This window comes from Crocodylus porosus, unplaced genomic scaffold, assembly GCF_001723895.1.
Source record: "Crocodylus porosus isolate Cpor-Errol unplaced genomic scaffold, CroPor_comp1, whole genome shotgun sequence".
Lineage (NCBI taxonomy): Eukaryota > Metazoa > Chordata > Crocodylia > Crocodylidae > Crocodylus > Crocodylus porosus.
In genome coordinates, this window is record NW_017728931.1 from 46333564 (window position 1) to 46350664 (window position 17101).

At 42.1% G+C, this 17101-nt stretch overlaps 2 protein-coding genes across 3 annotated transcripts in view; one reads left to right on the forward strand and one right to left on the reverse strand.

Moving 5' to 3' along the window:
* ALDH1L2 (aldehyde dehydrogenase 1 family member L2) overlaps positions 1–6552 on the reverse strand; it is a 56687-nt gene extending 50135 nt beyond the window's left edge. The window contains exon 1 of the mRNA XM_019543897.1: positions 6457–6552. Coding sequence (XP_019399442.1) covers positions 6457–6552 — 96 coding nt within the window. The remainder of the gene's footprint in view (positions 1–6456) is intronic.
* Positions 6553–11934: 5382 nt separating this feature from the next.
* WASHC4 (WASH complex subunit 4) overlaps positions 11935–17101 on the forward strand; it is a 55963-nt gene continuing 50796 nt past the window's right edge. For both annotated transcript variants that reach the window (XM_019544781.1, XM_019544783.1), the window contains exons 1-2: positions 11935–12038; positions 15850–15989. In XM_019544781.1, coding sequence (XP_019400326.1) covers positions 11978–12038; positions 15850–15989 — 201 coding nt within the window. In that variant the 5' untranslated portion in view covers positions 11935–11977. The remainder of the gene's footprint in view (positions 12039–15849; positions 15990–17101) is intronic.

Below are 17101 nucleotides of genomic sequence, written 5' to 3' on the forward strand. Positions count from 1 at the left end.
TGGAGGGGCCTGCGCCCCGGGGCGGCAGCACTTCAGCCTCCCTGGGGAACCTGGCCGAGGAGGACCAGGATGCAGGGACTCGGGGGTCGCGTGTAAGGAGCCGGGGCAGCCCCTGGCTAAGTGGGACGTATTCACGGCCACCGTTGATGCCCAAGCCAGGCTCTGCCTAGTCTGCACCAGCCCCAAATGCACGGTCACCTCTGGTGTCCAAGCCAGGCTCTGCTGTAGTTTGAGCAGCCTCACATTCACGGTCACTATTGGCACTGCCAACCCTAGCAGGGTGCGGGGTCCAGGGCAAATCAGCCAGTGCACGGCCCCCTTAACACCGCGCAGGGCCAGCGCACCCCTGCAAAGTGGGGGGGGGGTCTCTGTGCTTCTTCTGCAGGTGGGGCTGAGGCACCGGCTCCAGGCGGGTCCTGCAGGAGGGGCCACAGCTCTGCAGGGGGCCCCCGGAGCATTGGGCCTGGGGCAGTCGCCCCAATTTGCCGTACCCTAGGGATGGCTCTGACTATTGGTGTCCAAGCCAGGCTCTGCTGTAGTCTGTGCCAGCCCCAAATTCATGGGCACCTTTAGTGTCCAAGCCAAGCTCTGCTGTAGTTTGAGCAGCCTCACATTCATAGTCGCTATTGGTGTCCAAGCCAGGCTCTGCTGTAGCCTGAGCCAGCCCCAAAACCATCCTTTTCTTTTTTACAAAAAACCTCCCAGCTGTTAAATCGGCCCCATGCTGTCTGAATGCTGCATTTGGCAGGCCTGGGGGAAGGGGCTTTATTTTTGACCATGCAGTAGAATAGCAATGGAAATGTTAATAACCAGTAGAGGTTGGAAGCTTTTGGCAGCAATGAAACTTTGCTCCAAAACAGACATGGCATTTCACAAACTTTTCTTACCAGGTCTATTATTAACCCCCTAGATTTTAAAGATAAACCAAGCCTGGCCGTTTTTATTTTGGCCTGGTAGGTGCAATGCAGATGGGAAACCTGTATGAAGGTTTTCTGAGTCTTCAAAGATTACTCTTCCAGTAAGGCAGAAGGAGGTGGAAAAGGGACTAATGACAGATCACTGCTCTGGGGATCTGAGGGGAAAGTATGTGAGTGGTACAGTGAGAATAGGGAACATACAGACAGTTTGATCACTGTTAAGAATAGTAGTGTGCTCAGGTCTGCGGCAGGGCAGGCAGAGACATATCCTGCACCTGTCAAACAAATGCAAGAAAAGAAGAACATGGAGAAGTTGGTCATGCTATTGTTACAGGCACTTGCGAACCATTTCAAGAAAGCCAAAAGAAGTGTCCAAGCTGAGAGCTCATTGGCGAGTGAGGAAAAATCAGCAATATAATATAATATCAAGCCCATTTTTTTACTGAAAGTGGTTTCAATCATCTTTTCCCATCTAGAGTTTATGGAAAAAAGTCTTTCAAGTGTAATTGTGAGCCCCCTTAGACAAGCTGTCTGTAATGTAATAAATTGTATGGAATGGAAAATACACCCCCAGTCTTTGTATAGAGAAGAGACTTGCCACTGCTTGAATGCTATTACCCACTCCCAACTTATATCCCTCAGGGAATATAAGAAGTGCAAAAACTAAATTGTAACACTCTGATTAATTTCAGAGAGTGCTTTCCTTGGTATGTTTCTGACTAGCACAGCTGTGCATGTCCCTGCTATTCAGAGCTCATGATAACTCCACAATCTGGATGTTAGTGAATGAGGTCTAAATAAAAACATGTTCCAGGTATGTTTTCTAATTGTTTTTTTAATTTAAATAATTCTTTGGAATCACTCCAGAAAAGGCGGCCCCCCCTTATTTCTACAAGGTATTATTTTCCTCTCCATACAGTTCAAAGACTGGGGTATGTTTTCCTTCATTCCTTATGTCTTGAAAGATGCCTTCAGTTTGAGGGCAGTGTGGGGAAAATGAATGAAGAAAGACCAAGGAACATGTCAGAAAGGAAGGAGGAAGGAGACAAGGAGAATGTAGGGAAAGAAGGAAAAAAAGGGCAGATTAAGAGAAAAACTGGAGAGATTAAATGGCAAGCTGGGCGAACGAGGCAGGATTCAGTAAACACAAGGAAGGGAAAGTTTGAAGAAATGATCAAGAGATTGACCCCCAATACTATGGGCCTGGCCCCAAAAAAGGACATTTAGGAAAATGAGCTGCATTCAGTCAAAAACTGTGGATCAGCACTCACATATAACATTATTCTTTTGTTTTTTGCCTTGTTACAGAATTGCAAACTGCAGTAGCATTAAGGGGATGTGGGACAGAAGACAACAGACGATATGAGGTTGTGCTTTCTACCACTTGGAGAAACAAATTAATGGTTTTTAATCTACCAATCTCAGAAATAGAAAATTGTAACAACCACATAACTAGGATCCCTATGGTTTGAATGAGCACTGGGCAGTCTTCCAATGAAAGATATGCTTGGGTAAGCTGCCATTTTGCATTCCAGATGTACAGAAATAGGAAGTGAATTTGCACACAGCGTTTTATGTAAACTCAGTCTCCAACAGCAAACTCTCAGCACATGCATATGTTATTTTGTTAAGGTTTTTGAGTAGCCACATGTAGAGTTATTCACTTCAATCCTGATTAAAATAAAAACTGAACAACTTGGAGGGAATGCAAGGGAAAGCACCCAAAATAACTCTGAAGTAGAAGGAACTGGTTTATAAGGGAATCACAAAAAACTGACAGAGTGTAAGTACTCCTGTGCAGTTCTGGCAGCTCCAAGCAGTTCCACGCAGAGGCTAAGCTGCCACAGGCAAGTGAATCCTGGGAAGCCACCAGCTACTGAAGAGACCACAGCAGTCACAAGAAGGTGAGGGAGCATCTTCATATGCCAAATGCTGGACATCAGCAGAAGTCTAACTGTACTTGTTAAAGAGGTTGAACCCTGCCAGCAAAAGGGAGGGTTCTGCCACTGCAAAGGAGCTTTGGGAATGTATGCAAAGCTTTCTTCACAGAACTGGACAGCAAAGTGTGGGGCTGTGGTCCTTCCTCTTTTGTACCAACCAGTAGAACTATCTAGAGGATGGTGAGCATATGCCACCACTTTAAAATGACAGAGCTCCCTTGTACTGCCAGAGTCATGGTGCCTGCAGCAACCACACTCTGTCTTGTGAACTGCTGGTAAAATGGGGTCTATTCACAATGCATTTCACTAAGAGCAAAATATTTAGTGCCCTAAGGAGGTGGAGCAATTATTTAGGGTGCTGCCAGGGAATATGAATGGAATTAAGAAAGGGAAAATAAAGGACCAGTGTCAAGAAAAAAATCTTTCTCATGACAAGCGGTAGCAATTTTCAAAACTTCTTAAATGATTTAACAACTTACAGTCATGGACACACAAACAAGTTACCTTGAGTTAAATGCAGACAAGAATTTGCTGCAGGTCTGTAGCCTCATACTGGGTGTGTCTACACAAGACACTGCATCACTGTAGCAGTGAGCTGGAGTGATGTAGTTCATTCCTGTGATGATGTAGCTTCAACAGACACAAACCGTGATGCTGACGCTACTGTGAAGTAGGGTTGGAAAAGACCTGTGCACCACCAGGACTGAGCAGTAACAACTGTGCAGTCAGGTGCACATGTAGGTGTACCCAGTAACTACCAGTGTGTGTACTCTTACACGGAAGTACATGAAAGCCTATCTGCAGATGTGGCAATTAACTTTAATTTAACACAAAATAAGAACCTGCGTGTGACAATTACTATAGATTTGAAGACATAAGTGTAAATCCCTACACTTCATGGTAATGCTTACGTGCTTATGCCTTAAGGCCAGGTCTCTACTACATCTTTCAACTATGTCAGTCAGGGTTATGAAAAGGCATGATCACTGACCAGTAGCTGCTAGCAAAAGCCCTAAATAAAGACACATTTATATCAGCAAGCCTACACTTTTGCCAGTATATTTTATTTGGGGATAGATTTGGGTCTGGAGTAAGTTATAACAATAAAGCCACTTTTGCTGGTATAAGCTTGTGCATACTTAGAGTAGTCCGTCATCTTAAAATGTACCTGTTCTTGCAAAGTGCTCCGAGTGGGACCATAGCTTAAAGATCCTAAATCTTGTTAAACATCTTATGCTCCATGATACTCTCATACTCAGGAACTTGCTCAGGTACTTTTGAAAATTCTATCCAAGATATATTGGGTCATGGAATAATATTCAAGAATAATGAATTGAATTCCCATTATTTGGGATATTAAAAATAGACTGGGCAAAGTAGTAAATATGTCCAATAGTATGTCTAATTGATGAAAAGCCTGTCATGGCAGGGATATAAAGAACATGTTTGAATAGGTCTATCATTTCGGTGATAGTATAAATTTATAAAGAATAGGGTAGAGTAATTATGAATATTAATTAAAAAATTCAGAGATTTTCTTATTGCGTGATTTTCAAACATATGGACTATTGTGCTGATGCTATTGGTTAACTTTTGTGCATAACTTCTCAAATTTATTCTAATGAGCTGAAAAGATGTTTATAGAATTTAGATGCCAAAGTCTTCCTGTCGCACATTTCCTTAGATTGCATAATAAAAATCTTGAAATATCATAACATAATTGTACAAAAATATATTTTGATTTAAGATAGGTGCAGCTGTACCAAAATGCTTGCCATTAATCTTTGTGGGGCTTTTTTATGTTTTTCAGGATTAGCATTTTTGAAGAAGCTATCTTACAGTTGACAGATCTTATTGTAACAATCTGAGCCTCTATATACGTAACTGTTTAAAATATACACAATTATTCTTGCAAAAGAAAGCCAAAAGCATTGAGGCAGCATTAAAATAATACCTTCAACTTAAAAATTCAGGCATCAGCTCCATGAGTTAAAGGAACAATTTCACAGTCAACTAATAGTAGGAATTAGTACATGTGTTTTTGTTATCAATACACGTACATACAAGTTCCAAACAGTAAAGTGGAAATTACTTCTATATAGACTGGCATTAGAAATAGATATGAGCTGCAACATTTCAGTCTGGATTCAAACTTCCCAAAAATTTCAACATTTTTAGATCCTAGCTCTTTGGTTCAGAACTATAGCTAACAAATCACATCACATTTTTGGTAACTTAACTAAGAACTGAAATTTGGGCTTCAATGCAGTGTTTGGCATTTCCAGGTGAGCAATATGTAACATTTCTGGCTGAACTGCATGCAAACCTCCACTGCTAACAATAACCAAGTGCACATGTAGATAACTACAACTTTAATTACTTATTTTGGAGTCCAGAACACATCTCAATACATGCTGAGGCAAAGGAGCATTTCCACTTGCTTCATAGACTATTAAAGAGCAATGTAATAGAGGGGAAAAGACATAATTGAAATTAATGAGTGTCTTTCTTCAGCAAGAAGCTGGCGTATATTATCTGTTGATGTAAAGACAATCATGGAGGTTTACTTTAGTTTCAATAGTGATAAAGAGCTACAAGGAGAGAAGAATTACAGGATACAGGGGTTAAGCGAGGGGATTAGGAATGAAAGGATGGCATCAGCACTCTTATGACTTTTTCTGAGATGAAGCTGAATGATGTATTCATAGAAATGCCCTTTTAGAGACCAATGAAGCACTTATTTATTCAGAATTGCAAGAACTGTTACAAAAGTTCACAGTCAGTTCACATGCTAATGTTTCTGCCATTGAGAAAATGATGAAGTGATCTATCTGAAAATGGCCGAAAAGTCTATTCTGGCAATACAGGAACATGCAGCGGCAGCAGCTCCTATGATTGCAATCCAGGGCTCTCTTCTGTGCCCTGTGCTGATGGAATAAGGAGTCAGCCTTTTGTTTTCCTCCCTATCTTCTGAATATATTAAAAAGATGGCCTTGAAGCTTGGCAACTTAGGGAAAAATCCTGGGCCTGCTGGAGTCAACATGTGTTTTGCTATTGTGTTCAGTGGGGCAGGATTTCACCTATATCGTTTATATTAATATATTTCATCATATGTAGACAAACATACAAACACTAAGCAGAGTTGGCCCATGCATGTTCCACCACATGCACAAAAGTAACAAGTATGTTCACATATGCAAAATCACAGCACTATCAGAGGGTCAAATCTTGATGAATATAATCTATTTCCCTTGACTTCAGGGGCAGTGGAAGATGTTTAGTGACTTTCACTATGTGTACAGCACTACGGAGGGTCATGCAGGAAGGCCATGTCCTGAGAAATGGGAATATATCACTCTGAAGATCAGGGTAACTTGCTGGGCCTCACCATGTTTCAGGATTTAGTCCCTTTTTAAAATTGTGTCCTGGATTTATTGATAAACTAAATCAACTCTGTGAAGGCTTCTTGTGGCTGTAAGCCAGGCTTAATAAGACTTTTCATAAATACGAAGAAAATTGGGGTTGTATGTCAGACTCAGATCTCTCTGAATATTACTAATTCACCAAATCCTTCTCCAGTTTTAAAGACTGACAAATACCTGCTTTGTTTTGTTTTGTTTTTTAATTAGAGATAAGTCTTTGTTCTCTTTCTTCTTGATCTGTATTAATTGCTTGACAACCTTTACGTAAGACATGTTGTACTCTAGCAGCTTTACGTGTTTTTCTGCCTATGAAGCAAGTTTTCACCAGAATCTTGTATCTCTTGTTTTATCTCTGCAGTGCTTGTTTTAGAAATGCTCTTATTTTATTTAATTTTATTCTTTCTTTTATCTAACCTTGGTCGAATTTCATTTCAGGCTAAATACTTTTCCTTTGCAGTACAATGCTGGCAAGGCTTTTTTGGTTAAACAAGATGCACTCATTTTCACAGAATAACCAAAACCAGTCTTCCTGAGTCCTCTTTCTGAATCCATGGAAACATCAGACAGGCCTTCTACTGTATTTTATTCAAAATGTCAAAAGTAGCAAGCAGTAAATGTTCTGCAGGGAAGGTATTGCATAACCTGTTTTGATGCAGATATGCTGGACCATATTTCTTACTGATGTAAATGGGTACCGCTTCACTGAGGAAATTTTACCCAGAAAGCTCTTCACTTGCTCTTTATAAAAATGGCTTCAGGCACACACTGTTACATGCCAGTTTTGCCTACACTTTTTCAAATGTCACAGGTACTGCCTGCAAATACTGAACAAATTTAGGGCACAATGCTGCAGGGTATTTGGTGTTTTCAACCCTAATAACTTCAAAGGCTTCTAGTGACTTAAAAATCCTATTAAGAAAACTGATGACATTAGTGTCATGCTAAATCTACTGCATATGGGACTTGCTCTTCTCATCTCATTCATGCCAACTCACTTTCTACCATTCTACTTTTACAAGGAATTTAAAGCAGAACACAGTTATGCTAACGTGGCTCGTATAAAAGTCCAACATAAAATCACACATACTTAGAAATCTCAAGAAAATGGAAATGAAAGAAAAATAGCTAATTTCCCGAAGGAAACTTTCTGTAATAATATACACATTGCCAAGAATATTTTGAAAATTTCAGCATTTCTATTTTTATTATAATTTGTTCTGAAATTATTAATCAATCTTTCATCAATCTCTGCAACTTCCTCTTAAATTTGCAGCAAATAAAAAGTTTGCGGTACAAACAAAAAAAGTATAGTTCCAATTAACTTCAAAGGATAATGCTCAACATCTCTAAGCAAGTTCAGGTGAGCAAAAGAGTTAAGAACCACTGATTAGCTGATGCAGGGCACTAATCATTCAAGGTTAGTTTTGAGTATCTGTCACTGGAAACAAAGTCACCTTCACAGAAAATTCTGAAACTCAAGTGTTAGCAAAATCAAGCAGCATTTAAAATTGAAGTGCAAACTTAATGTAATTGAACAAACAGTGCCACCTAGTGAAGAAATTAAAAAGGAATAAATAATTCATTTAAAAATCTGCGTCATAAATGGCAACATACAGCAGCTTCACAGGGTTTTTTTTTAAAGCTGGTTAATTCTTGTGTTAGGATAATCACTTAAAATCTTTTCTTCCAATATATTCTTTCATTATAAAAATAATTAAAATCCCCTTTTCTGTGTTTCATTTACTGTTTGCATCAAGCCTTTTATTTAATGGAAATTACAAAACAAAATGTGGCTATTGTTCATAGTGGCTGTGGCTCACTTTGCATGCAGATTTTGTAGATCTCACCAAAAAATTGCACATCCAGGTGCATAATATACCTTACCTGGTCAGTTCATGTGAATAGATTCCTACATCAGCACCCACTTTTATAAGTGCATTACTTGCATCCGCCTTTTGCAGAGACCAGGGGATTTTCTGTGTTGTTATTATTGCAAAGAGAAAGAAATAGGGGGATAATGAAATATCTGATTACTTTTGAAAGCATTTTAACTGTCTCTGATGATGTACCCCTTTCCAGGGTTGAAGGAAACAATGCAATATATTTATATTTTGTTTCAAAGATTGCCGTGAATACATTTCGGCCAGTTTGAATATACGTGTGAGTGTTCAAGGGAAGCTTACATGTACACATCTGTTCTTAGAACCCAATCATTAATACCTAGCAGAGAGATTCTCATCTGGGTTGCCATGAGATACCTTGAGGGGTGCCATGGCACCCAGCCAGTGGGTGAGGAGTAAAGTACTATTCTTTCCTACACCTGCTACAGCATCTCACAGACCAGCAGCATCCCTGGCTGCTCCTACCCTCCCCTGCCCTTTGACATGCCTGTGCGGGCTTCCTCACACTCTGAGCAGCATGATCTGCAGCCGATGGGTGGGTGGACATGTAGACACAGCCATACCTTTTAGCCTAGCTCACCTCCATGTCTTTTGTGCTCCCAAAGCCAGCAGAAGGGGCTGTGGAGGCAGATGTCTCTACTCCTGGTATGCATGACCTCAGGGAAGTAGCCCTGGATGCAGGGACCACCCTTATCCCTCAGGTCTGGATTAGGGATGGGAAGGGGGCAGGCAGTAGAAAGAGCAGGGCATAGTAAAATGAAGTCCTAAGGCCACTATCCTCCCCTGGCACTAGCTAGATCAGTGTTTCTCAATCTTTTAACCTCAAGGCAGCCCTCTGTGACTTTTTGAAATTTAGATTGTAGCTCAATAAATCTGAACAGCACCCTGGGGTGCCACTAAATTCAGAAAAGTTATATAAGGGTGACTTGAGGCTAAAAAGGTTGAGAACCACTGATCTAGCATAAATTAGGACTAAATTCTGAATAATACTCAGTATCTCCTGAGAAATACCCTACATCTGCGGCTGCCTTTGCTTTAAACGGGTGCCTGCTAGAAATCAGGAGCTAGGAGATGTTCAGTGTATTGCTCAATCAAACTTTAAAGATTTTTTGAACTTTAAGAGATGATATGAACTAAAGCAGGCATTTGTCCAGGATCTGGAAGGGTTCAGAAGGGACACACTGTTACTCTGCAGTGATCTGACACTAAACTAGTTTTAGCTTTCTCCCCATTTTTAAAGCCTTCTTACTGTTCCTATAATTGGACATTAAATTAGCTTTGACCTATTTCTCCCCAGTCTATCTGTGTTCATATCCTTTTGAATGAGGCGTGAGATTTTGAATGAAATGCAGGGCAAAATCTCTTTTTCCCAGACATGACTCAAAAATTAAACAGTTCTGAAGGCCATTCTCCTCACCTACAATGTAATAAGGGCTAAGTGTCCCGAGGCTATTTCTGTACCTGCTGCTGTCTAAAGTGTTGTGGCTGCTGCCACTCGGAGCTGTTGCTAGTAAAATCATCGCTGCCCCTTGCAGAGTGGGCTTTGAACTCCTGGAGAACAAGCTGAGGCCTGCACTATCTGAGCCTAATTGAATGCCCCTTGACCCACATGTGTGTATTCACACATGTCAGGATTGCCAACTGACAGTAAATGTCCTGATTCTCAGTAAAAACAATCTGGCTAAAAATGGCTGTCAGTAAAGTCTGTAAAAATAACTTTAGCTTTCAGTAAAAACACTAAGCAGCCACAGCTTGACTGAAGCTCTGACAGAGCATAACGGTGCCACCTGGGGAATGAACGGGATCACAGGCCTCTGTAAGGAGCGTTCTCTCAGGCATGTGCTGCTGCTGGCTGCCTGTAATCCCAGGCTGCCTGTAATACTGTCACAGGTAGGCTTCTTTGAGGGTCTGGGGCAGAATAGGGGAAGCACAGCCATTGGGGATAAGTGCAGGGTGCAGTCAGGACCATCAGGATGAGGGGGTGACTAAAAGGCCCCTGGCATGGGTAGAAGCATGGGTTAAAACCATTACTGCAGTCAAGCAGGGTTACCAACCCCCCAATTTTGTTTTTGTGAACTTTCTACTGATCACCAAACTTGTTAATCTTTTTCTTATGGTTGACATTAGAACCTGAATTTGAACCCAGTCCTTTTAACATGTGTCAGTAAAAAAATCTGGCCATGAGTAAAAACTTGTAGGTTGTCAGTTAAAAAAATAATTCTTGGCGACCCTGCTGTGTGTGCATGTATATCTGTGAACTGCTCACCCTTAAAGCCACTTCTGGCCCCAGGGGATGCTGCCCTGATGCACACGGTGTTGCCACGCTGGGGGCGGTGGAAAGGGTAGGGGGAAGCAGCATGAGCATTGCTCTGATGAGGCTAGTGAGGCCAGGGGGTGCCTTGAGATCCTTTTAAAGGAACCACAGGGTGCCACCAATGTTAGCAGTTCATGGTGTGCCAACAGGATTCACAAGATAAACAGGACTCAATAGCCTTCAAACCATGCTGTGGTGGCCTTCCTGAGGCAAAGACCGTATTTGGGTATTTTTCTGTTGCCAAAAAATAGACCAGGGACAGCTCAGCACTGGCATCTTCCCAGGGTGCTGCGAGTCTACACTGAGGGCAGCGAGTCTAACCAGGTTGAAACCAGTGTTGCCAGATCTTAAATATGAAATTATGGTATTGGAAGCTCAAAATTATTGTATTTCTGAAAAACTATCATATGCTGTGAAATGATGCCAATAAGTATGCAAATAAGTCATCTTCATTTTACAGATATTCCTCTCTGTAAGTCACCAGTGAGTGAGTGAGTGAGTGAGAACTGGGTTATCAAAGTTAAAGCATTTCTTTCTTTCGAGGCAAACCGTCATAAGAGAGTGCTGCCAGCAAATCCAAAAGCCAATTAAGGCTCTCTGAGAGTGACTTGGGTTTTGCATGTACTGCATCAATTAGCTGTCTCAAAAATTATCAGGGAAGACTGGGTCCAATGGTCACAAACTCCTGAAAGACCATTTTAGGTTGGACATAAGGAAAAACATCTTTACTGTGCAAGTCCCCAGAGTCTGGAAGAGAATCCCCCCAGGGGTGGTGCAGGCACCTACTTTGGACAAGTTCAAGAAGCATTTAGATGTTTATCTTGCTGGGATCCTTTGACCCCTGCTGACTGCCTGCCCTTTGGGCAGGGGGATCTTGCAAGGTCCCTTCCAGCCCCAACCCCTATTAAATCTGTGAAAAAAAAATAAAAAACTCTACGCTCTTGGTTCAGAGACGATACCTTTTATTAGACCAAGAAATTGCCAAAAAAATATATATATATAAATATTTTGGCAATTTCTTAGTCGGTCTAATAAAAAGGCATCATCTCTGAACCAAGAGCTCTAGAGTTTTGCGTTTCAAAGTCATCATACATTTTAGGGGTACAGGTTGTAGCCCTGTTGGTCTAAGGACAGGGGCAAAGTTTTTGGGGTAAATCGGAGACCTTGTCTTTGCTGCACATGTTAACACTTTTACTGTGAATGATCGGACACCCGAGGGTTGACATTATCCTGCAGATGTGATGGTGACGGTACACCTGGCAACACGGGTAGACACCCAGGGTGTCGGGGACACTGCGCTGTGCGGGTGAGGCGGGCCGAGGAGCAGTTCCCGCGGCGGCCGGGCGGGGGCGCTGCGGCGCCGACCTCGGGCTCCGGGCGCCCGTGCCCAGCAGCCGGACTGCATTTCCCAGCGTGCTCTGCGGGCGGGGCAGGAAGTCCCGTGGTGGTGAGTCAGGGGCTGCCGCCGCCGCCCCGGGCTGCCATGGCGCTCGGCTCCCTCTCGCCGGACTGGGACTTCGACCGCCTCGACGACGGCGCCCAGAGTGAGCGGGGCCGGGCTGCAGGGGCCGCAGCTGCCGGGGGGTCCGCGGGCACGGGTTGGGGCCCGCGCGGGCGATGCTGCCCTGGGGCAGCGCCGGTGCCCGCTCAGGAGCCGCTGCCCGCTGGCGCGAGGGTGGGGGCTTGCCTCGTGCCCGGCAGGGCTGGAACCAGAGGAGGTTTGCGGCGGGGCCGCCGGGCAATTTCACCTGCTGCAAGGAGGAGACGCTGCCCCGCTCCCGGGGACCCTCGCGTCCCCCCGCCGCGCCCTCATCCCCGCTGTCTCCCTCAGGCACAGCTGGTGGCTTCGCTTGGGGTCCGCCGCCTCGCTCGCCTCCTGCATTGGCACCCGTGTCTGCCCCCGGGGACACCCCCGTCTGCCCAGACGAGAGGGGTGGTCACGGGGTGTGTGATGCTGGTTGCCCCCCTGGTGAACGTGTATGTCCCCGGCCTGGGGTTGTGGGACATGCGTGATGCCTGCTGTCCCCCAGCACATGTCTGTCCTTTGCTGGGTGTCAGCGAGCTTCCTGTCGTGGGGGGGGAAGGGTTATTTTTCTTTTTGGGGTTGGTTTCCCGTTTTGCAGCTGTCGGAGGCACCAAAAGAAGAGAAACAGGCAAACAACAAACCCCCCACAAAAAACAAAAATGTTTGGAAGTATCTTTTCTTGGGAAATTCTCCTCGGATGTTGGCTGCGTGGTGCAGAGAGAAACTCTGGTTGACGTGATGTCCATCAGGCTGCCCCTGGTGCGTGCATGTGCAAGCCGGTAGCTTGTCCTTGGGAAACCATCAGCTTCTGCCTCAGCCTTGCTCAAGCCAAGCCAGCTGGATGAAAGTTAGCAGGATGAAAGACCTGCCTTTGAGGCTTGTTTAACCTTAGTTGCTCTCTGTTTTAGTGTCTTCAGTTGGGGAGGAAGGAAGGGGGTAGAGCATCAGTGTCATGTGTATTTCTGCGCTTATCATTCATAAATCTTTGTGGACTGATCCACAGGCCAAACAGTACAACCACCAGTTTTTAATATAGGCTATGAAGGAATTTGAAGAATCTTTGAATTCTATACCTTTACTGAATGTTTGCAGTTTTTAAGAATGGAGAGAAAATTGACTCAGTCTTTTGAATAGATAGCAGTGTCTTGTGAAGTTGAATGTTTGTTTGTAGCTATAAAATAGTACAAATGGAAAAAAATATGCATAATCTCTGCATGAGCAAGAGATCTAGTCACAGCCAGGTACTAATTATTGCTTTAAACTGTGCATTTTCCTGGCTGATAAATGTTATCAGTTAATGTCTATAGTACGTACTTTAAAATTTTTCATTTCTTATCCATCAACTTCAGGTCTCTAACGTATCCATCAGTAGCTACTAATGCAACTCAGTTGCTTTTGTAGCTAAGACTATATTCTTGGCATTTCTGCCTAACCTTTCAGGTGATGGATAAAAAAAAAAAAAAAGACGTGGTCCACTAGTCTTTATTAAAAATTTCAAAGAACTTTGCATAAGGTTGACGCTGGTGTTTTGCAGAATTATGGTCCTTACGAATTTTTCTGACTTGGAATAAAAGTACCGCTCGCCACAGTCCGTTTCCTACCTGCACTCTAGAGCATCAGCACTCTGCTTGAAACCCATCACTGAGCTGCTGAAGTGTGGGGAGGTTTGGGGTATCTACCGTATCCCTGTTGCTTGAGAGGTTCCCTCCTTTTTGTTAGTCTTTGTTTTGTAGGTGTCTAAAACATCAACAGCTACTCTTGATTCCCACTCTGGAAGGAGAAGGAGCCATTCTCTCCTCCCCAAGAAGTCAAACAAGTAGGGAATATTGGCTCTTACAGCCTCTCTGTGCTTGGTTTTTTGTAGGTGATGTACTGTCCTCTGCAAATAAATCCAGTGTTACTTGCTATTTGGTGCTTTATTCCACTGTTGGTTGGAAACACTGGTGCGCTGATTTTTACTGCTGCTTGCAGCGTTCTGAATAGCATCTATAGAAGTGATCAGTATGATCTGTTTCCTGTTCGTGCTTGGGAAAGTACTGGAGGTGTTCTGATAATGGATTGGGAACATGGAACAAAATTCATTGTCATGTGGATGGTTGAAAGCTTTAATCACCTGATAGTCCTTTTGAAAGCAGTAAAACTGTGGTGGGTGTGTGGGGGGGGGGGGTGTGATCAAAGTTTATATACTTGTCCAGCAGAATAGTTTGACAACTTAATTCTTTGCCAGATGGGATTGTACAGTAGAGGGTAGGAGGAGGTCGTTGGAGTAAAGTATTTGTAAAGTTTCTTCTCTGCAATCCCTTTCTGCCCTTCTGTATAAATTTTAGGCTTCTCTTGTTCACTTTTGAAACATTCTTCTCCCCTGTTAATACCTTTTCCTTCAATTTAGTCTTACCTCTGTGGTCTACTCATTGTCTTTGACCACTCATGCATTCAGTCATGTCTTTATGCCTGTAGAAGTGTCCTAATTAATATACATCAGGTACCTTCTCCTTCCTTCTCCAAAAGGTTTTTAGAAAATAACCTTATCTACTGTACGTTCCAAGTACAGTGATCCTTTGTCACTGATTTTACTCACTTGTATGATTTGTTCTGTATAATAACCACTTGCTTATCTAGGTTATAAACTCTCCAGGACAAAGATTCTTTTCTTTGTGGCATTCTGCCTATTGTAATGTGCAGCGAGCACCTACAACAGTGTATAAACAGTGAGGGACTTTTCAGGGTACTTGATATTGTGTTAAAGTGAGGTTCCATTGTTGGTTTTTCTGTGAAACTAGGACTAGGTAATTCTAGTTTCAAGAAATATCAAAATACTTCAAAATTATTTAAAGTGGTTTTGCTTTATTTCAGCCGTAGGTATGCAGTAGACTTTGCACAAGATAGAGGTTTAGTCCAGTCTTTAAGTATTAAAGTTTAGTCAGCCTTTACTTTGGAGCAGTGACAAATACTTCCATAATAGTGGAATGTGTTGGATACATCAAAATATGCAAGAAATGCATATACAAGTAACGAAAGGTAGCTTCTGGTTATTGTAATAGATAAAAAGAAGAAAAAAGTTGTCTTGCACACTTCATTTGCTAGCTAATGCAAATATTCTTGATCCTTGACAAGCCAAACATTACTTAATATAATACCCTATTTGGAGCTGAAAGTGGTGATGCATATTGCAATATGACTCTCTAAATGCTGAGTGGCAGCCTATCTATCCAAGGGACAGTCGTCTTAAAAATGGAAACATGGAGTTGAGGGGGTGACTTAAGGCAGTTCAGTCCTACACTGTAAATTTCTGATAATTTATCAGGAAGCAGTAGAGTACAGCTACTTTTAATGCAGTTGCTACTGAATGCTAAGAAGTGTTTAGAGACTCATTGCCTCAAGGCCATAATATAGTCATAAGTGCCTGGTTGAGGATCTGTCTTACAGCTGATGTGCAATATCACCTGACGGATGTTAGAATTTGTGTTCTCTGTATGTCCTCTGCTTAGTACCTTTATCTCTAATTGAAATCCCTGGTAATTTAGCTGGTTTTGAAAAATCCAGAAATTTATCATTTCGTTTATGTATCACATTATATTATGTGTTAGCTATTTTTCTACTCCTAGAAAGTAACTTTGTTTTCAAACTTGGAAGTAATATTTTAAACCTTATTGTAATTTAAGTAATGTTTGCTACTTTGTGATGTCAACCTTATTAACTGAAAACGATTTGCTGAGAAAATGCTACGTGGCGGGCACCATATTCAATTAAATCTTCTCTTTATAAAGAATTGTTAAGGTACCAAGTATACTGAGTATGTGGTTACTAAACAAATATTACTTTGTTCGCAGAAATTCATGCTGAAGTACAGTTGAAGAATTATGGGAAATTTCTTGAAGAGTACACATCCCAGCTGAGAAGAATTGAAGATGCATTGGATGACTCGGTTGGAGATGTTTGGGATTTCAATCTTGATCCTATTGCATTAAAGGTCTGTATGCTGGAGTTGTGTGCGCCTTCCTTTGCAAATGAAAGTTATAAATGCACTTCCAATGAAGTTCAGAGATGATTCAGTAAATGTCCCTGGAAGGGTCAGATCTGTTAGGCAATATGTTCTATAATTTCAATCAACAAGAAGTACAAAACTAGACTACAGTGAAGGGACCAATGGTCCCTGACATTTTAGACAGTTGATAGTAGAATGATGAACTAGTGTCTGAATAAATTAAATACTCATTGTGGAATAAAATATTTACTGTCTTGTGAATTGTAGGGCTGAAGTTGTGGGTCTAGAGTATATCAGACAGAAGCCAAAAAACTTATCGTGTGAGAATGAGTTGAATAGTGTGTGCCCCAAGGATGTAGTCTAGGCCCAATGGCTTTTTTTTTTTCTTGTTTGACCCCTGGAATGAAGCTGTCAGACAGCCTCTGTCTGGATACTTTGCTTCAGAATATTCTTCTCCATGTGACCAGTTTTCTTTCAGAACTAGGACCCTGGTTGCTACATGTAGCCTGTCTTGTCAACATGTTTTGGACAGTTATTACACTAGCGAGCTACAAACACTTGGGTACAGAGTGACTGCAGGGTACTTAGTCTGGCCTCTTTCAAGTGCTTGCCACTGCTTTCCTGTACTCTGTTCAAGCCTTGGAGTATGGAGTAATCCTTGGCTGTGGAATGAAATAAAGTGCATTTTAGTTTCTGTGAACCAGCAGTTCCTGATGTGCCTTTTAGCTATTTTGGGACCGAAGCCCTTTTTAATTGAGAATTATTTGAAATGTTGCTTCTCTTGTTGACTCAGAAATATGAGCTAGTTTATTTTGTTACTAGTTTAAGAAACTTGTTTTAGTAAAGCTAGGTACAGATGAAATATGTAAGGTCATATTAGCAGTACAAACAAGTTCTTGTCTTGAAAACCAAGACAAGAACATTTAAGGATAATCTTGAGCCAAAATCAAATGTGTTTTTTTTCCTCCTTCATCTTCGAAGGATAAAGTATAGGTTTGTACCTTTTTATTTTTTTTTAAAAAAGCTTAAAACCTTTTTCAATCATAACCTGGTAGATCAGTATTGATAGCATGTGAATATGTTTTCACATCATTCTT